Raw genomic sequence first — 21,448 nt, forward strand, 5'->3', positions numbered from 1 at the left:
CCTTTGGTAGATTTGTGTAATGAGACAGATTATTCTGACCACGTATCTTAACTTAATTGCTGGGCAGCTGTGGCTCAGTGGTAGAGTCGGTCGTCTTTCAATCGGAAGGTTGGAGGTTCGATCGCCAGCTCCCTCAGGCTACAAGTCGAAGTGTCCTTGGGCAAGACACTGAACCCCAAATTGGGTATGAATTTGATAACTGGTTGACAGTTGGGCACTTTACGTAGCAGCCTCTGCCATCAGTGTATGAATGTGTCTGTGAATGGCTGAATGTGATATGTAGTGTAAAAGCAGCTTTGAGTGGTCACAAAGACTAGAAAAGCGCTAGTTTTACCATTTAATTTATGTTTTTACTGAATTAAGGTTTGCACATTAACACAACCCCCTGGGATGAGGTGCACAGTTGCAAAAGTCTTGTTTGTGTTCATATGACTTCTCCAAATTGTGGGCATAGATGCAACATATGTTTGGTTTATACACAGTCTTACAAAGTCTCAAAAAACAGGAACAGTGACTCAGTGAAAAGCTGAGATTGTATGCATGCTTTGTATGAAGTTTCTGCTTTTATAAATGTATGGATGTCACATTTTTCATTTGAAACCATGGTGTGTTTTAACCAGAGTCTGAAGACTTCCTCTGACTTCTGAAGATATGTAATAAATGGTCAAAATGGTTAATGGTTTTTATACACAATCAACTCAGTTCTGCCAACAACTCTGTGAATATGAGTGCAAGAAAAACAAATGGCTTAATTGTAAAGTTCTGTTGATATCAAATGTATTGCTGTTAAAAGCATTATTTTTCTGTCTTTTATTTTGTATCTAAGTGAAAAATCCTCAGATGCTGATTTCAAAAGTCCGAGGTTTCACAAAGATTCAAAGCAAGTCAAATGTATTTATACATTTATCTCTTTATACACTGAGCAGGTCTCGTTCACTCCCTTTATAATGGTTCTTAGTTTTGCATGTGCTGTGAGGACTATTTGATTGCAACCATCACAACATTGTACTACTGCAATACTTCTCGTCACTTGGCAAAAGACCAAGACATTTCTCCACAGGGCTGATGTGGTTTTGTCTTGTAACATGTTCACTGATGTAAGAGGTTGGGAAACTGTACTGCATGTTTTGTTTTCTGTAGATCACATAGTGATTTCGTTCAGTTTTACCCATGTGAGTTTATTAAGACATTTTTTATTAAATGATTAAAAAGAATAGACATAGTTCTAAATCATCTTAAAGACTACAGATTTTATGAATCAGAAGATGGATGGATTAATTTCAGTGTCTGAGAAAGCAAATGTAATGATAATAATTAGAAAATCATTTAGTTTGACGAGTAAAAAGCACTTGTAAAGAAGTAAAAAGAGCAGCGGCTCCACAGCTGCAAGATATATCCAGTCTAATTGTTCTATACTTCACATTAAATACCCATGTGCTCAAATGCTTGAGCTGTGTGTCGGAGAAATCAACATAACTGCATATTAATATTGATTCATAACTGTAGATGGACGGATGGATGGATGGATGGACATACTGTAGATGAATAGGCCCAGATAAATAAGGGGCAACCCCCTTCATTCTATTTATCTGAAAGACGCAATGTGTGCTTGGACTGCTTTTTATTCTTCTATTATAATACAGATGGCCTACTCATGCATTTGATGTACCACACTGTGTAGCAGTAGCTGAAAGTTCACCATATGCTGCTAGTGGGACTGTTTTCGCTTCCTGAGGGATTATAGTCTCTGCTGGGCCTTCTTCACTTGGGGAGAGATGTTTACCGACCACGAGAGGTCTCCTGTGATGCAGTCTCCCTGAAATTTGAAGTTATTCACCCTCTCAACCTCATCACTCTGTATGCAGATGTGGACTCTCCTCCCTGTAGCCTGTTTCATTGTTGTCCGTCGTCAGTCCTACCATGGGGGTATCGTCTGCATATTTGATGATGCTGCTGGAGGGGTTCATGGGGAAACAGTCCAGTGTAAAGAGGGAATAGTGAAGGGGGCTGAGGACAAAGCCCTGTGGTGCTCCTGTGTTCAGGTTCAGAGTTGAATCCTGACATTGTTGTGTCTGTTGCATTTCAGATTTACAATTCATTCCTCTGACACCGAAATTCTGATGCATGTGATCATTAAAGAAATCTTTAGCATTTAGCATGAATTAGCAGATTGTATTAAACTTATATACAGTACTGTGCAAAAGTTTTATGCAGGTGTGAAAAAATGCTGTAAACTAAGAATGCTTCCAAAAATATAAATAATAATTGTTTATTTTTTATCAATTTACAAAATGATAAGTGAGTGAACAAAGGAAAAATCTAAATCAATATTTGGTGTTACTACCCTTTGCTTTCAAACCAGCATCAATTCTAATGGGTTCACTTGCACAAATTCAGGGATTCTGTAGGATTATAGTCAGGTGTATGATCAACCAATTATACCAAACAGGTGCTTATGATCATCAGTTTCACATGCAGGTTGAAACAGTCATTAACTGAAACAGAAACAGCTGTGTAGGAGGCTTAAAACTGGGTGAGGAACAGCCTAAAACTCTGCTACCAAGGTGAGGTTGTGAAAGACGGTTTCATGTCACAGGTCATATACCATGGCAAGACTGAGCACAGCAACAAGACACAAGGTAGTTATACTGCATCAGCAAGGTCTCTCCCAGACAAAGATTTCAAAGCAGACTGGGGTTTCAAGATGTGCTGTTTAAGCTCTTTTGAAGAAGCACAAAGATACGGCCTACGTTGAGGATCGTAGACGCAGTGGTCGGCCAAGGAAACTTAGTGCAACAGCAGCTTATTTCCCTTTGAAATCAGAAGATGTCCAGCAGTGCCATCAGCTGTACAATAATGAGTGTCTGCAGGCAACAGTGATGCATGGTGGAGGTTCCTTGCAAAGGGCTGCATTTCTGCAAATGGAGTTGGAGATTTGTTCAGGATTAATGGTGTCCAAAATGCTGAGAAATACAGGCAGATACTTATCCGTCATGCAATACCATCAGGGAGGCGTATGATTGGCCCCAAATGTAATCTGCGGCAGGACAACGACCCCAAACATACAGCAAATGTCATTAAGAACTATCTTCAGCATAAAGAAGAACAAGAAGTCCTGGAAGTGATGGTATGGCCCCCACAGAGCCCTGATCTCAACATCATCGAGCCTGTCTGGGATTACATGAAGAGACAGAAGGATTTGAGAAAGCCTGCATCCACAGAAGATCTGTGGTTAGTTCTCCAAGATGTTTGGAACAACCTACCAGCCGAGTTCCTTCAAATACTGTGTGTAAGTGTACCTAGAAGAATTTATGCTGTTTTGATGGCAAAGGGTGGTCACACCAAATACTGATTTGATTTAGATTTCTCTTCTGTTCATCCACTGCATTCTGTTAATTGATGAAAATAAACTTTTAACTTTTAACACTTCCATTTTTGAAAGCATTCATAGTTTACAGCATTTTTTCACACCTGCCTACAACTTTTGCACAGTACTGTAAATGCATAGTTACCTTAACTTGAGCAATTGCTTCCTATGGAGGGTGCTTTTAAGGTTGATTTAATGATAATTTTAGAGTATAAAAACCTTAAAGAGATTAAAAGCTTAACTATGCTTGGTAATTTTCATCGTAACCTAATTCAGTGTGGCAATTATTTGTTTAACAGCCTCCTGCCAAAGCTGCAACTACCACGACCATCACACATATCACTGGATGCTGACAGGTCCATTTTACAACTGTCCACTTCCCACACATGTATGGATATATTTTACATACATGTGTCAGGAACATATGTGACTGATAAGCCTTCACCTGACTTCAGCTGATTCTTAGCACCCAGATAATCCATATTTGGGCTGACGGACGCTGTTGAACAAAACCTGGAGGGATCCTCAGCTGCACTGAAGTCCACACAGAGGATCCAAGGTGAGTCCAGCTTCACTGTCTGAAGGTTTAGCCTTCAAACTCTGTTTTGTTTCCTCTGAGTGGAAGCTGAGGCTGATTCCTGTCTGTGTCCTGCAGGTCTGCTGGAATGGCTCGCACGTCTGTTTTCAGGTTCTCTGCTCTGGCTCTGCTGCTGCTGTCTGCCTGCTGCTGGGCCGACGATGAGGTAAAATCGACAGTTACAGCTCAATGTGATATCGGGACATTTGTCATGCTGCATCAGTGTAACGTAGACTGTCACAGCCACAAACATGAAAGGCCTCCTGTCTCAATGAAGCCTTTCATCATCTCTACAATCTTTGTTCTGCCAGGAGACTGATCAGGGCCTCGGTGGAGTTCTAGCATCCCATTCACTATTTTGGCTCTATCTGTTATTTCTAGCTGTATTGTCTCTCACAGATGATATGACCCTTTTTAGTCATGAAGTAAACTTAATCTGTAGAGCTTTAGTTCTATGGAACAGCATCTCATAATAACTATGTGCTTTTAACAGTTTTAATGTAAACATGCCATTTTAAGCAACTGTGTTGATTTATTTGGCTAGAATCTGGAATGTGTTTCTATGTTTGCTAATGTGTTTCTTTCATTCTCCCCCGACTGCACACTGAACCTGCAGGCAGGTATGTGATCTATTCTAATGATCTGACATGTTGTATTGATTCTGCACTGTATTGTGACCGGTGTACTCGTACACAAAGTAACTGTGTTGTTGTTTCTGTCACTGAGCAGAGGACAGTGCAGAGGACTCAGAGCTTTCTGTCTCTGAGCTTCTGGAGAGAGCCAACAGCAATCTGAGTGAGTGAGAGCTGCTGCAGTCTCTGTGCTCCTCATGTTTCCTCTGTTAGTAGCACCTCTTAAGTGTGTGTACGTTGTGTTTCAGTCCGTTCTGCTGATGATCCCACCCTGATTGAAGGAGACATCGCCATCGACTCTGAGGCCGAGAGAAACGCTGACCCCTGCACCAGCCGCGGCTGCATGTGGGGCAAGTGGACTGATGGAAAGGTCTACATTCCTTATTACATCACCAACCACTTCTGTAAGTGTCACACAGAGGCCTGGGGCAACAATATGCTCTGACTTTATACAGTCACTTTTACTTTATGGCTGCAATATTTTAAACAGTTGCTTGAAAAAAACATTGTTGCTGCTGTTGATAATAAACTAGTTGTTAGCTGCAGTCAGGTCTCCTGGAGTCTTAATAAATAGATGAATTAATAGGAGTGGGTGTTACAGTCATTGAGGTTTAGGTTCTGTAATTGACTTGCGTGGTATTGTTCGTGGAGAGGACAATTAGGCAACTTACCTGACATGCTACCTGCTTAGGGGAAAGAAAATGTGGAGTCCACTTTCTATCGCTGTAATAAAACATAAGAAAAACAAAGAGTGTTACAATCTGGGACCAACACCACAATTGATGTTTATTTGGGTGGTCTTGGAGATGACCATCAGACGACTCTGCTTCTATTATGACACATCTTCAGTTGTGTACCCCAGTGTCTCAGGATGTTTCAGCCATTTATGACACCTTGAGCTGAGGCAGGCCCCGGCAGGCTGATCACACCTGGCTGTGCATCCCATGGTTAGTCCCTAGATGGTCACTTAAATTAATTAAAAGAAAATCCAAATCCAAAATATTCAGAATCATTCTAGATATCAGAGGTGCTGTTCTTGTTCAAAAGAAGGTCTTTTTCAAACACGTTTTCCACGCTCTTCTCTCCTTCATCAGCCATCGTGCTAGCAAACCTTGCATTTGCTACAAAATTGTCACCAACTATGTTTATGATTGGCTCAATGGTTTGAATGCATGGCTCTTGTGTTCAGGTGTCCTGGGCCAAATGTTACAATGCGTGTAAATGTTGATCATGCATGCAACATGTCTTTTGCAGTGTGTTTATTTTGCATGTTCTTGTGGCACTGAAGACAAAAATTGATAAAAAGATGATTTTTATGTGATTTATTGTGGGCTCTTTATTGTTCGACATGTGGTGCTGTGTTTTTCCTGTGATTTGGGATGTAAAGAGCTAAAAGTTGTGTTGTGTCGTCCCTCCAGCCTCCCGTGAGAAGGCCATCATCACCCGTGGACTTGAGTCCTTCTCTTCCTTCTCCTGCATCCGCTTCAGGCCCAGCAGGAGCAGCGACCGCGACTGGCTGAGCATCGAGTCTCAGAATGGGTAAAAAAAAACAATTATTATCATCAGTTAAAGTTGTTTTAGCTATTTCAGTTCTTCAACTCCTCTGTGTTCCAGTTCAGCTGCTACTCCTACGTTGGCCGCCGCGGTGGAAAGCAGGTTGTGTCTCTGGCCCGTCGCGGGTGCCTGTACCATGGCACCGTCCAGCATGAGCTGCTCCACGCTCTAGGATTCAACCATGAACAGACCCGCTCTGACAGGGACAACCACATCAAAGTCCGGCTATTTATTACATACATAGTTTCTTGCTAGACCCCCCGAGCACATACAACCCAACAGCCATACAAAAATATTGATACAATTGAGACAATTTTGCCAAAGCCCAGATTACGTTATTTCTCAACATTTAGGATTATTTAAAACAATTTAAAACCTTTCCACAGGCTTGGCTAGGGTCTTAAATGATGGCTCTATATTGTTGAGGAGTAACCACAACTTTTGTCCATCCTCTGACTTTCATTCCGCACTATCACCACAGAAACAAGCACCTAAAACTGATGGCATGGCCATCAGCCTCAGCCTCAGCTTTAGTTCTTGTTTTAGTTAATGTTAGCATGCTAACACCGTAACTTATGGTGAACATGATAAAATCATGGGCCTGCTTTGTCTAAATGCAGCCTCAAAGACGCTCTTAGTCCTGCTTTGCTGATAGTTGTGTACTTTTACTCAAGGACCTATGGGATTCATTTGACTTAGTTAGAAGAGGTATCGTACAGTGCTACAACCTTGAGACTAAAAAAAGCAGAACAATTCAACACATGAAGTGACCTAACTGTTTAAATTATTGTGAAAACGTTTATCTCTTATCCTTCCTTTAATATTAACTGTGAAGCTAAAAGTCATTTAAAAAATTCTAAAATGTCCTTTGGTAAAAGGAGCTCTCTGTTCAAAACAGTGGCTCTTGGTGCCTCCTACGGACAGAAAGAGCTTTGCGGCTAATTGGGCTTAAACAAAACTAAACAAATATTACCTTTATTCTTGTTTTGGTTTTTTTTAGGAATGGAGCACAACTTCAGGAAGATTGCTACCCTGAACCAGGGCACTTCTTACGATTACAACTCTGTCATGCAGTATCACAAGTGAGTGCAATTGGCTTCACTTCAGTCCTGCTGTGTTTGCAGGATAAAGCACGGTTCAGTCTAACTGCCCTGTGTCCTGTCGTAGGTATGCCTTTTCCAAGAACAACCAGCCCACCATGCTGCCCATCCCTAACGCCAACGTGTCCTTTGGTAACGCTAAGGAGATGAGCCGCACTGACATCGCCAGGCTCAACACTCTCTACAAGTGCTGTGAGTGCCCTCATGAGCCCATTCTGAACATACACACACTCACACAGGCATTCACTCTACCTCCCTACAGGTTGTATTCAACCCTCTGCTAATGATCCCTGTGTTGTCCATTGTTCCAGAGGAAGCCTGTTCAGATGTGCTGACAGACAGAAGAGAGGGAAAATGATCTCCTCATGCTCACTGAACAACAGAAGCTGCACACCTAAAGTCATCAGCACATGCTTGATTGATCATTAATAAAGTTTACCTGAATGGAACGCAGCATTTTCTTTCCTTTCTTCATCACATCCTGTTTGTTCCCCCACAAGAAAATCAAGAAAATTCATTCAATTATTTCTTGATTGACTACAAGCAGCTGTATGCTCTTCTAGTTCCATGCCATAGTAATATAATAATATCATTATGATGTGCCTATGTTCTTCAATAACTAAGTATATTGATGTTTAGGTGCACTTCTGCAGAATAGACTGTATAACATCATCTTTACTTCACCCTGTGGTTTTATGGTAGTTTTGAAGCCTCAAGTTTTGCAGGGCAGTTGTGGGATGAAGGATGTCGTAGTAGGGTGACAAGGGGTCGACATAGAGTGGGGGTGAAATTGGGTCAGGGTTTCGCAGGAGCCCCCAAAAACCCACTGGTTTAGACTCATTTATTAAAACACAACAAAAAAAGCAGTTTGGAGTCAGTGGGGAGCAGGTAAAAAAATAAACATCTAAAAGAAAAGTAACGAGGTCCAGAAAAACACTGAAAACTGCTGTAAGCACTTCAAGAGGAGGAATCAAGGAGCAGGGTTGAAAAGTTTGATGATAAGAACTGGCAGAGGTGGGACTAACCAGACACAAGTGATAACAATAAGGGTGGGGCACACAATCACAGAGGTGGAGAAAACACATAAAGGCAGGAAGTGCAGCAACACGAGTGGGATGTGTGAATGACACAATACAACAGGAAATGATTAATTAACAATGAGATAAATTAAATACAAAACTAAAGAATAATAATACATGACAAAATGGGGCTTGGGGCTGAGAGTCATGAGACACGCGGGATATAAGGGTTCAGTCTTTTGTAGGTATGCACAGATGACAGAATTAGGGAGGCACACATGATAACCATGATAACCAATGAGGCACAGGTGATTGAATTAGTGTAGGAGGAGGGTTGGGGTATGGGGCTGGTCACAAGCCTTCATTATAATAACATCATTTCACCAACAAGTCTTGCCATAGTATGACAGGGGTCAAAATTGGGTGGGGTGAAAGGGCTCTGGATGAAACTTTGAAGGCATTGGCTTTAGGCATGTGTGATGGTTATGTAATGCATAGAAAAACCGTGACTGGAATGAGGCTGCTGATGCTTGTGTAGCGGTGTTGAGCAGAATTAATTGGTCTGTAATGAATCTCTTCTTGCCATAGTATTGCCATCTGGCAGCAATGGCCCAATCATGAAAGTTTGCATTACCACAAAGTAAAAAATAACTTTTACAAGAAAAGGGAACGATAAAATATGCAAAGCAATCCCGTTTCCTGTACTTTATATTATCCAAAATAATATATCACATTCTTTGCATACACTTTTCTTGCCTTCCTTAAAAGTTGGTGAGATTAATTTGCTAGCTAGAAAGTGCAAGAATAAAACTATTAGTCTATTCTTTAAACAGATAAACTTGGGGGACTTCAATTCCGGAGTTATACGGGGTAATACAGAGGTCACCTTGAGGAAACACTCTTTTTATTCTTTTAGAAGATTTAAATTTAATGTGGATCCTTGCATCTTCTGTTCCTCAGAAAGTGAAACCATTGAACATGTATTTTTTTTCACTGTTCACACACTTTTGGTCTAATGTCCATAGCTGGTTGTCTTTAAAAATTGATAACATACCCTGGTTTACATGTAATGATATTATATGTCATGGATAATTTGGATACAAACATTTATGATATTGTAAATTTTATAATTATTTGGGAAAATATCATATTCTAAGTGGAAAATTTGTAACCTGTCTTTTTCAGTGTTTTTGAATTATTTTGCCAACTATGAGTTGATGAAGTGCATGGAAAAAATGAATGGAAAGGCTAAAATACTCATCTATTCATCCATATCAAAATCCTTGCTGTTTTAATGTCTCTTGCCTTGCCCTTTTGTTTTCTCCTCTGTTTACCCCTGATGGTTTTTTTGTTTTATGGCTTCTATATTTTATTAATCAACACACTGTGTATAATTGTGCTGATCTTCCCTAACTTGCTTTGTAAATGTCTTAGTGTTTAAAAAAAAAGGTCAAGCAAAGCGTCCATGCCCTTTTTTAAACACTAGATGGCGGTACCGTTGTAAAGGGATAAACTCTGGGCGCTTTCGGCTGTTCTGACCATGGTTGGTTCTGACGCAAGACGAAAGAGAGGAGCTTCCTGTCTCCCCTGTCTCTCCAAAAATGGCGGACACGTGTGGCCAAGTATTGCTGGGATCAGGGCTCACCGTCCTCTCCCACCCGCTGATGTACATAAAAGTCCTGATCCAGGTAAGAGAGCAAGTGTTTGTTCAGACGCTGAGGAGATGTTCCTGGTCCTGGAGCTGCTGTAGTCGCGGTTTGACAGCATTTGTGGGGATACAGTAGAACTCAGCTAGGTAGTAGCCTAAAGATGGAACTGTCAAACTCCATTGAAGAGAGCTCTGTTTTACGTTGCCTTTCTCATCAGTAAATTGACGTGCAGGGGAGTACTTGACTTAGACACGTTTGTGAATTTTGATCGTGGACTCTTTAATCCGGCTAATATGTAAAACTCTTAGAAGGAAGTGATGCGGCAACAACAGCATCTACATTACTGGTCCGTCTGTTGTCCCTATGACCTTCTGTTTGCAAAATACACAGTTGTAGGCGGAAGCGATGTGTGTGAATCAATTTTAAAGTTCATAATGTATTTATATGCAATGTCACAATGATAATTGTCTGTATGCAGAATGTAAACGAATACTTAATAGCCATGAGAATGTTCCAAGATACATAAATCATACTTTCTAGCGAGCTAAGGCGCATAAGTTTGCAGTACATTGAATTGCTAGAGATGTCAGCTAGTTAGCCGATAAGCTCTTTCTACTGTCTTAATGTTATACCCTGTGTGCTTACTCGCTGCTTTTTAGAACTATAACTGAAATGACAAAGTGATGTATTTCTGGGTGATAAAAACACAGTGGCTTTGTTTAACAGTAGCCAAAAGGTCAGGGACGAGCTAACGCTTCGTAGTGCTAACATGCCGGTTGTTTGTACACTTTGGATGACAGCTGAAGCTTCTGTTAGCTCAAATTTCTCTTGTATTTTAAATAATTCATTTGCAACATTAATGACGGCATTGTGAGCACAGTCTTCAAGGAGACCTGTCATTTACTAACCGGTGCCCTTTGGCCCACTAGGCTAACACTAGCATTAGCTAACTAGCTAAAGTCAACGTTAATCATTTGGCCAACTTGTTGTAGCGTTAGTAAAAGTTGATTTAAAGCCACAATAAGTTCAAGGGGCACAGAGGAGTATGTTTATTGTGTAAATCTTGAACAGAGTAAATAAAACATTGAGGAAAAACTGGCAACAAGTAGTATATGCGTCAAACAGAAACCAGGAGTGTGAGAGCCTCATTTTGCGCTGCTGAGATAAAAGAAGTGTGTACAAAGAGCAGTTACACTGCATTTTGCTTATCACTTTATTGTCAATAATGTGTGTGTTGTTAGGTAGGACATGAGCCACTCCCTCCCACCCTGGGCAGGAACCTGTTTGGCAGACAAGTGTACCAGCTGCCTGGACTGTTTGCTTATGGTGAGTCTGCTGCAGACATTGAAAATGTAATATTTATAACAGTGTTTATAATGGTGCTCTGAAGAAGGCAGACTGAAGTGTGTCTTGCTATGTGCATCTAACCTTTGCTTGTTTAGCTTTTACTTTTTCGTGGCAACTCTGTCTTAAGCAGTGAGGCACACCTTTGAAAGTGGCTTTATTTGTGTTGTTTTATGCTTAACAGAGAGCTGTCATATGCCAGATGTCTTTTTCTGCAGCTAAGACTAGAGCTTCTGATGAGTTGTAGTAATATGAAAGCAGTTGCTCGTGCATCATGATGCTCTTCGAAGTAGATAATTAAAGTATATTTAATTGTACTTAAACAGGAATGACAAAAGCTAAGGCAAGTCTATTAAGTTGTGATCTCCCTTAGATGTGCCCTGTGGACTATTCCTTTGAACAAACAAAGTTTTGTTTACCCTCGGTGTTTGTCACCAAAACAAATTGTTTGTATCCTTGAGGTCTAACAAACTTGTTGAGTGCATGTTTGTCCTGTTAAAACAATTGTTAAGACAGTTATTAAAAACTCTGCATTGATAACATCCATGTATACTAGCAAGGAGAGATCTACATTTTTCTTGCCTTGGTTGGGGCAATGCCTTGTTTATTAGCATGTTATTTTAGCCTTTGTGGCTCAGTTGAATTGTGTGAAACTAACCTTCTGCCTGTATGCTGGTGCATCATGAATGTGTCTTTAAAAAGACTTAAATTTTAGATCAAAATAAGAAATTTCTCTTACTATACTTAACAGATAACTTTGGAGTTTTGATCTTAGAACTATTTCATTGCATTAAGCAAAACAGTATTTAATTTACAAACTTTCATAGGTGTTTTTCATAAGCCCCACAAAACACACAGCCACAGTTTTGGTCTTTTTTCATCCCCAGACTAATTTCCATGGTAGAGATGATTGTTGTGTAGTTTCACATTGGATTAGTTAGCAGGACTATGAGTAGTTCTGATGGACAGACTCAGCCCATGTTTATACAAACCTCATGTCTATAAGATGCTGTGTGTTTCCTCACCATTTTAGCAAAACACATCATCAAGATTGATGGAAAGGCGGGTCTCTTCAAAGGGCTTGGACCAAGGCTTTGTGCTGGCACCATTGGCACCGTCGTGCACAGCAAAGTTGTGCAGGTAGGCCTGATAGAGCAAGTGAACCACAAAAGGATGTAATCACACCTACAGTTCTTCTTCACACCAAAGTAAGGATGTAATGATACACTTGGATGTGGTATAGTGCGACGAGTATCAGCCTGAAAACATCTCCTTTTACGATTACACTCAATATGTGTGGGGTTTTTTTTTTTAAAGGTCCCATATTATGCAAAATTCACTTTGGAATGGTTTTCTAAGCCCAGTTGCAGCTTTTCCCTACATGACGTCATGAAGGGCAATAACACCTCCTCCAGGTTGGTGACCCAGCCCCAGATAAATGTTTGGTCTGCCGCCTGAAACTTCCTCACGGGCGCTATTTTTTTTCTCTCGCAAACGCTGCTCCGGTAAAATAAACAGGGTGAAGGTACAGGCAAAGCGCGGCAGTTGCTCTGTTGTTGGCTGCAACACGAGCACAGAAGTCTATTTTTACCTCCTTCGTCTGAGGTTATGTTGATTTACTGTATAGGCCTACCGAGCTTGATAGCCTGTTGAATGTGGTTTTAGCATAGCAGCAAATGTAAGTTACTGTTGGTAACATAGTTTCCTTATACTAGGTTGAAATCCGTTACCACTCTACGGCCCGCCGGCGGGCCGTCATTGCGATTACTACAACATTTGCCCTGCAGCTACGATGATAACTTTATGTTGCCACTCGTGTCACATCGTTGGAAAGCTACGATCAAGCTTAAGATTCGATTGATCTTAACCATTAAAAGATCAAATCACCAAAGCGGGTCCAATCAACGGCAACAGAACATAAACAAACATTTACAAAATTGACGTAACTCACCGATGAAGGCTCACTGTATTCCACTGATGCAAATTATTTTCATAAATTCACTCCTGGTACATTGCTAAAGGTCCAGATGATATAATCCAGTAAAGTATTTAGTCCAAAAGCATTATTCCATCAATAAGTATCCACGGATCGCCGTTCGTCGTTACTAATCGGCAGTCAGAAATGCCGCATTTCCCCGTGTATTTACTATAATAACTTCATATTCCCTTTGAAGTGCCACTCCGTTCCGCTATCAAAGTGGAGGCGAGCTTCTTAGCTTTCTATAGAGGTCTCATTTGAACCAATAGGAGCTTCCATTACTGATTCTCAGCCTACAATAGCCAACCAGAGTCGTTGTTGAAGGAAGGTGCCTGTCCCTCTTTGACTGAAGGCAGAGCCGGCCAATAGCAACCGAATTAGCGCATGGTACCGGAGCGCAAGCTACAACCTCTTCCAGAGAGGGGCGTGAACGTGGCGTGGACAGGCACAACTCATTATCATTTAAAGCTACAGACACAGAAACAGCTTATTCTCAGTAGAGCTCAGTAGAGGGAGTTACAGGCTGGCTGAAGTCCAGGAACAAACTGGGTTTTAAGGCAACAGACTTCAAATTGACTGTTCTGGGACCTCTGAGACCTATGTGAACTTGCTGAAAAGGAGTATAATATGGGACCTTTTTAATGTTTAAACTTTCCGACCTTGTGTGCCTTTACATCTGGAGGTATATGTGGTTAAGTGCAAACAGATGTCTGATCAGCCAGGATGCATTTTAAAGCCTGGTGTAAATGGGTGCTACATGTGGGACATGGTATTGATTTAATGTGACTGAAGTAGGATAAAGTCTTTTCTCTGTCAGTCAGGATGAAAGTGTAACTCACCAGGTCTTGTTTCATCTGCAAATGTATAACATAAACTTTTACTTTCTTACAGAAATGTCAGGAACAAGGCACACCTCAGGTAAGAGTTAATCACACTGATCCTTTATATTTGAATTGTCTTTTTATTGTCTCTATTGTAAGGGGTATGCTTGAGCAGAACTGGTTTGTATGAATAGTTACCAAACCATGTTGGAAATTAAAGTGTTATCAGTTCTCTGTCTGTAGTGTATTTTAAACATTTCTCTGGCATCTGTAACACTTGCCATGTAAAGTGTTTTATATTCTGGAAAGTTTCCTGTTCACCAATGAGTCTGGTTCTGCTCGAGGTTTCTGTCTGTCAAAAGGAAGCTTTTCTCCACTGTTACCAACTGCTTGCTCATGTTGGATAAATGATGTATATTGGGTAATATAACAGAGTACGGTCTAGTCATGCTCTATTTTTAGTTTCATGACATAAGTTTTGTTTTGGCGTTATATAAAGAATGATTAACTTATCAATTAATTGATTGATCTTGTTAATCGCTGGAATTAATCTGTGTAATCTGTTAATGAATGCAAATTGCGCTCTAAGTCCTTGGCCAGCCCTTCATCTCTCTAATGTGACTGATAGACAGATGAGGTTGTTCCAACAACCCTTTTCAAGCAGACACACTTCCAAGAAGACAGTGGTCCGTTTCACAAAGCAGGTTCAACAAACTCTGAGTCTAACCCTGAACTCTGAGTTGATCAACTCTGAGTTTTGGGTTCCAGAACAGCTGATCAGAGTTAGTTCAATCAACTCTGAGTAGGTTCAGCCAGAGTTAAGTGCGTGCACGCTGACTGTAAAAAGCCAGCATTAATGTAGCCCCGATACAACGATTCACCATGGCAACGGTACACAAAAAGAGGTCCTCCTACCAGTGGAGCTCGAAATCGTCACGCGGACGTTCAGCGAATACGAGCATGTTTTTAGAAAAATAAAGTAACACGGCTGCAGCTGCAAAAGAGAGAGAAGCGGCGTGGGAAGAAACTGCTGCTCGAGTAAATTTGCAAGTTTGAACTGGTCTATTTATTTAATACTTAATCACCAGAAGCCAAAATTTATAGTAATTTAGCAGCAATCCAGCGGGAGAAAAAAACGTACATGGAAGCAGCTAAAAATAAAATACCAGAACATCATTCAAAGGTGCGGCTCAGGCAGAACAGGCTCACGGCTGAACCTCACTTCAATCATATTTTAAATATTAAGCCAATTAAATATCATTCAGTGGCTGTTTTAATGTGCATTAATTCATGTTGATCAAACTGAATTGTGTTAGTTTAAAAAAAAAAATTCCAATAACTTACGGCGTCTTATTTGAGTGCTTTCGGCAGTGGTGGTGGAAAATCTAAAAATGATGACTTTGACACAGATTTGTCTTTTGATTTTTTTTATCATAAATATAAAAGACTTTTGCAAAGCGGTCAGAGCAGCACAGAGACGCAACGTTTCTTCTTTTAATTCGGTAACCGCTCAAACACACGCGTGAGACTGGCTGAATGAATGAGGAAGTCGAATGAGGGTTTTATATTCAAGAGGGAGGAGACAGAGCGAAACTCTGAGTTTCCTGAAGAAAACCTGCTCGCGACCAGGTTAGGTTCACAGACTCAGTTACCATAGTAACCAACTCGGAGTTAAAGTTACCTCTCTTTCTGAAATGGCAAACCCGAGGTTTCCCTCATTTCAGGGTTAACAAACTCAGGGTTTTCACTAAACCCGCTTTGTGAAACGGACCCCAGGAGCCATTTCCGGATCGTGTGAACTTTACCTGCATGTTAACTGCATGGAGAATAGATTAGTGATGTGGAGGTTCAGAGCTGAATTTGCCAATTGGTTAAACATGCATATCATTCATTTAAACTGAAACAAGAGGTAGTTTGTCCGTCTTTTCATTGTTAGGGTTTGAGATGAGGATTTATTTTAAATGTTTATGGATGTTAAAGCAACTTTTAATCAACTTTCCAGTTTGCATGAAAGCAAAGCATAACCAGAAATCTCAGAACTGGTCATCACTGTGTCAGAGTCTGCAGTTTTAAATCTTCCTTTTTTCACCTAGCCACACCTTCAACATCATTATGACTGTGCTGTTGTTTTCATATTACTAAGGCTGTTCTGATGGAGAGACCAACAGGAATGAATTTAAAGGAATCTTGGTTTAGTTTAAGGGGTGAGAAACAGGGCACAATATAGAGGATCTGTGGCTCTTTGGGGCCTCTGGGTAAAGGAACCTGCTATGTACTGCATTATTACTCATTGACGTCCGTCTATGTGGAAAGAAAATAATAATAATAATAAAAACCCCATAATACTGAGGTTTGTTTCTGTTGTCCAGGTGCTGGGTGGTCAGCAGAAGGCTGTGGAGGGCTCCCTACAGCACGTTGTTAATGAGGTGAGACACTAGTACTTTTTCAATGAGATACTGCCAATATCTACCTAACATGAGCTAATTAATGTATAATTATTATATCTGTATGTATTACACACTGTCTGAGTTGTTAGAAAGCTTTAGTATTTGCACCTCCTAATCATTGTTTTTTTTGTCTTTTCCTCAGACAACCAAAGAGATGATAGCTCGTTCCTGTGCCACCATTGTCACACATCCCTTTCATGGTAAGTCAGTAATGTCTGCACTGCTTAGATCTTTCACGTGGCTTTAACTGGCTAACTACAACATTATGTTTATGGCACTTTCTACAGTTGTGTGAAAGCTTAGTAATGGTTTCCATTCTGATATTTTGAATATTTGGTATTATTTGGTATAAAAATACATTTCTGCATGTCAAGTATTCCTCACTTTGTTTTTCAGTGATTACTTTGCGATGTATGGTCCAGTTTATTGGGAGGGAAACAAAATACAGGTAAAGTGTTACGACACAAATCGCAATGAGAAGAGAGATGGAAATTGTTTGAAAACTTCAAGTCTTTTACTTTATACATTTTTCTTCTGTTCTCAGTGGGGTCTTTGACTCCATTGTCACAGTCTACAGAGAAGAAGGAATACTTGGCTTCTTTGCGTAAGTTTATCTCTCTCGTCCTTTTTTCCCCCTTTTTAAATGCACCAAATAAAATACAAATAAACCAAAGTTGGCGCTGTATCTTGGTGACTTGCTATTTTTTAACAAAGTGTTCAATGTGAAAAAGACTGTTGAAAGTGTGTATTGGATTACATTACTCTTAAACTTTACTTTTAATATTTAGTCCACTTTGGTGCAAATGTTAAAAAGCTCTAAGAAGACACAGGAACATGTTCATAGTTGCTCCATTACATGCACAGCCCAGAAATACAACACTGTACAAAGCCTGAGAAGGGAAAGTTGATTATAAACTTGAATTAATGTATTTAAGGTGATGAGATCTTATATGTATTGTGTTGTTGTTTTTACCACATATTTAAGAAGTTTCAAATTATACAGTTTTCTATTGTTGTTTGTTTCCAGTGGTTTGATTCCTCGCCTGCTCGGTGACGTCCTGTCTCTGTGGATTTGTAACCTCCTGGCTCACGTCATCAATACATACGCCATCGATGACTCGGTACGCTGATTTTTTATAACTTTGCTGGGTCCAGTTACTACGACTACTGTCGGGCAACATTTACTTACTGTATGTGTAGGGCTGTAGGGCAGGTTAAACATATACTGCATACTTTACACATGTTGGTACACTTAAACTGATGTCCCGAGAGCAACCAACTCCCCACATACTTGTTCTATGCAGGAGATAACCATTGGAATCCTCTGCACTGAAGGCACACTCAAGAGGAATTGATAAAAGTTCTGAGTAGGGATGCAAATTTCAATGATTCTCCTTAATGTGTTATTGGATGTCATTAAAAAAGGCATTTTTTTTATTAAGGAACCTTTAAGTTATAATTCTAAAGACACTGGGATTGCTTGAAATTGCTGCAAAATCCAACAAAAAACCTCAGCCATAAATAGAATAAAAGAAACCCAGAGTGAAAAAGCAAACTAACTGACCAATTTATTCTTAACCAGTCCAGGTCCAGTCCACTCTTACAGTCTAACTCAGGGTTTTTAAATCTAATAATCAGAATCAAACTATACGCATGTCTCTCTGTGGTGAAAAAGTAGCTGCGTTAAGTGAGACTTTACAAGCATTTATTTTACAACTTAAGCCCTCTCTTTGAGTCATCAAAAACCATAAGTAGGCCATAGAGTGTATTTTAAGTGAGCACGTCTCAATCAATCTTGGCCATCACCATCTTGGTTTTATAGTTATACATTGCTACACATCTATCCTGGTTGGCAGGTCACTGTGTTAGCAACCTCAGGTGCTATCAAACAGGGTAGCCACGTGTACAAGTATATGTATAAGTGACAAAATGAACATGAGGAAGTAGTGAGGAAGACTTGAAACTAGTGATTGAGATCATAAACTCATTAGGAAAATCTTTACAAAGATAATAATAATACTAAAAAGTAGGGACATCATGTGTTCCATATCATCCCCCGCCATGAGATTCATGCTAACACTATTGATCTGTTCTGTCCAGATGAGTCACACAGGAGAAATCAAGAACTGTTCTCAGGCTGTGACAGGGGTAAGTGTGACACATCAGCAGTACACCAGTCAGTCTCTTTGTAGCTTGTTGCCTGACCATGTTCCTGCTTTGCTCTTTTCCTGCAGTTCTTCGCCAGTATGCTCACATACCCATTTGTTTTGGTGTCAAACCTCATGGCTGTCAATAACTGCGGGTGAGTTGGCAGCTTATTTGCTATTATTGTAAAACCCTTTGAAGTGTAAGATAAAGCAGACTCATACTTCCCTGTCCCTGCAGGCTCGCTGGAGGCCTGCCCCCCTATGCATCTGTATATCCCACCTGGGTGGACTGCTGGAGGCATCTAAGCAGAGAGGTAAATACACAAACAGTGGATACAAGCATATTGCCCTTAAGGCACTACGGTGGTTTGCTACCATCAGTTTGGTCACCACCACAAAGATCACAGTATTTTAAAATCTAAAGTGCATTATTTCTGTATACACAATCATTGATATCGTAACCTTTAAAATAACCAGAACATAAAAGTTCCCCCAATCTCTGTCTTGAATTAATAAATTACAACCACCAAAAAGCTGCTGGTTCACTTGGTGTCAACTTGGAGTGTACTTAATTAACCCAAATGTTTGTATGGCCATCAAATATTTAGACTTTACAAGTAAATAAGCTCCTGTTTTCTAACAGTAAGCTATGTCATGATTAACCAATCAGCAAGGTTTGGCACACTCCTTGTCCTCTATTGTAATTGATTAGCTAGATTAGATTACTGATAGGCAAACAGGATGTGCCATAGGTCAAGCTGGTAAACAAGTTTAAAAGCGCCCTCTGCAGGACCACAAGGCAAACTTCTGTTGAACTCATAGATGGTAAATTTTGAATTTAAACATGTCCAGTACAGCATATTACAGCTTGAATATTACATTTTTATAAATATTGAGGTTATGCATTTACATTGTGTGTGTGAGAGAGAAATTATCAGTTCATTGAATTATTCCATTACAGTCAACATATTTGGGGGGAGCCCAAAAGGCTTTTTTAGTCCTGATCAATTTAAAACACAAGATTATTTAGTCTGCTTGATTGAAGTGGGGAACACTAGCTTAATAGGTTCTGTATCCAGGTAGTGGGTCTTGGATATAAAAGCATTACTATTTCATATTGTTAACACTTAATTCCATCATTACAGGATACACTATCCTTCATTGTGTTATATTTGTTTAAAACACATTTATAGCAAGTACAAACAATGCAGATGTGGTGTTAATGGGTCCAGTGATCTTGTAAGCTTTCAGCATCAAGCAACTATTTAAACTTCAAATTCAAAGGTTTATTGCTGAAATTCGTTGTGGTTTTATGTATCGTCTAACACTTAGCCACTACTAAAAACGAATCTCCTTTTCATTGCAGGGCAACATGAGCAGAGGCAACAGTTTATTTTTCCGGAAGCTTCCAGCAGGAAAGATGTACGCAATTGAGCAGAAGAGATTTTTTTAAAGCAGCAACAGAACTGAGCTGAAAAAAGTTGTGATAATAAAACAAAACAAAAAATCAACATTGCTTGATCAGGGGGTTGGACAGTCGGCACTTAATCCTTTTTTTTGTATGCACTTGTTTACTGATTTCTTTTTTTTTTCTTAACCTGCCATCATGTGAAATTAAAACATTAATTTCTGGTTAATTTCCAGCAGGTTTTGTTAACAGAAATTTACAGTTTGAAACTGCAGGTTGTATAAAAATGAGATGCAGCATTATTCCATTTTTGTTTATGAAAACCCAAATGTCAACAACAACCTGTCTGAATAATGTTATAACCGACCAATGTGAAAGGGCCCCCCTCCCCTGTGTTTTTTAATATAGATTATCTATTGACAATGACTCCCCTTCATCCGCGTGATGGGATTTGTTTGTTGAAAACAGCATTTCAGTCTGCATGTGGTAATGTCTAATAATACACATGTAAATGATCGAGTGGGACCTCTTGTCATGTGGTATTGTCTTGTTGTGTTAATTATTATAAAGCTCTCTGCCTGACAGGCTTGTAATGCTAATGAACGGAGGGAAAAGAGTCAGAGGTGTTGGTGTTGGTGTTGGTTTTTTTGAAGCATGTGTGGATGTACAGAGGCACGCAGGAGAAGCCTGAGCTGACTAAACTCTCGGCAGTCTGATCGGTCAAGTGCTTGTATCAACTCATTCTGACTGACCCAAATAAAACATGCTTTTTTGACCTTGCCTTTCTTGTAAGGGTGTTTGAATTTGATACACGTGGAGTGTTTCAGTGTTCAAGTGTTTCAAGCACCTAGAAACGTCATCAAAAGGAAAGATGAGTTCTGCACTCATCCGTGTCAGGTTATCTCCGCTGTCCTCAGAGTTTCGAGGTTGAAGGACAGGACTCGTACTGGTGGTTCAGAAAGGAGATGATGCAGTTGTGGCTTACGATTTTTGCCACTGTCTCGCACCTTTAGGATACCAGCCACATGTCAGTTAAGTCAAAGTCTCTTTCTAACAAAATATAGACATTCAAAAGGATTTAAAGAAAGTTAAAGCCCCTGGAAACTTGGCTTGAAATAGCAAAAATGCATATATGATATCAGAGTTGAGTGTGTTATAAAGCGTCCACAAAAATCTGAATGAAAATAAACGTTCAGAACCACAAGAAAATCTTCTTAAAAAACAGCTCATTTGGCTATTCAGACCATTTCTCAGGACTGTGTAGGCGTGGCAGATCCCATGTTGATTGACATCTGCCGGGGTCCGCCTGTCCGCGTTCTCATGGCAACTGTCAACACAACAATGGCGCATGGGAAAGCAGTGTTTCCTCTGGGACTTTCAGCAGCAGGGTAGAGGGTTTGTTGTA

At 40.1% G+C, this 21,448-nt stretch overlaps 2 protein-coding genes across 2 annotated transcripts; both read left to right on the forward strand.

The window, feature by feature from the left end:
- Nucleotides 1-4,032: 4,032 nt before the first annotated feature.
- Nucleotides 4,033-7,514, forward strand: LOC138590186 (hatching enzyme 1.2-like). Its single transcript, XM_069660808.1, has 8 exons — nt 4,033-4,110; nt 4,676-4,739; nt 4,825-4,980; nt 5,995-6,115; nt 6,196-6,349; nt 7,012-7,030; nt 7,131-7,212; nt 7,298-7,514. Exons 1-8 carry the CDS (start codon nt 4,033-4,035, stop codon nt 7,512-7,514), a joined length of 891 nt encoding a protein of 296 aa, XP_069516909.1.
- A 2,336-nt stretch (nt 7,515-9,850) lies between these two features.
- On the forward strand, nt 9,851-20,823 carry mtch2 (mitochondrial carrier homolog 2). The gene is made up of 13 exons (XM_069686698.1): nt 9,851-9,937; nt 11,140-11,224; nt 12,276-12,382; nt 14,112-14,138; nt 16,411-16,467; nt 16,631-16,688; nt 16,885-16,936; nt 17,033-17,092; nt 17,516-17,609; nt 18,589-18,636; nt 18,723-18,790; nt 18,874-18,949; nt 20,002-20,823. The coding sequence occupies exons 1-13, from the start codon at nt 9,851-9,853 to the stop codon at nt 20,086-20,088; spliced, it is 906 nt and encodes a 301-aa protein (XP_069542799.1). The 3' UTR covers nt 20,089-20,823.
- The last annotated feature ends 625 nt before the right edge of the window (nt 20,824-21,448 follow it).

The sequence above is a fragment of the Semicossyphus pulcher genome, unplaced genomic scaffold (genome assembly GCF_022749685.1).
Source record: "Semicossyphus pulcher isolate SPU_LCO1_2020_fin unplaced genomic scaffold, fSemPul1.0.p SCAF_1, whole genome shotgun sequence".
NCBI classification, from domain to species: domain Eukaryota; kingdom Metazoa; phylum Chordata; class Actinopteri; order Labriformes; family Labridae; genus Semicossyphus; species Semicossyphus pulcher.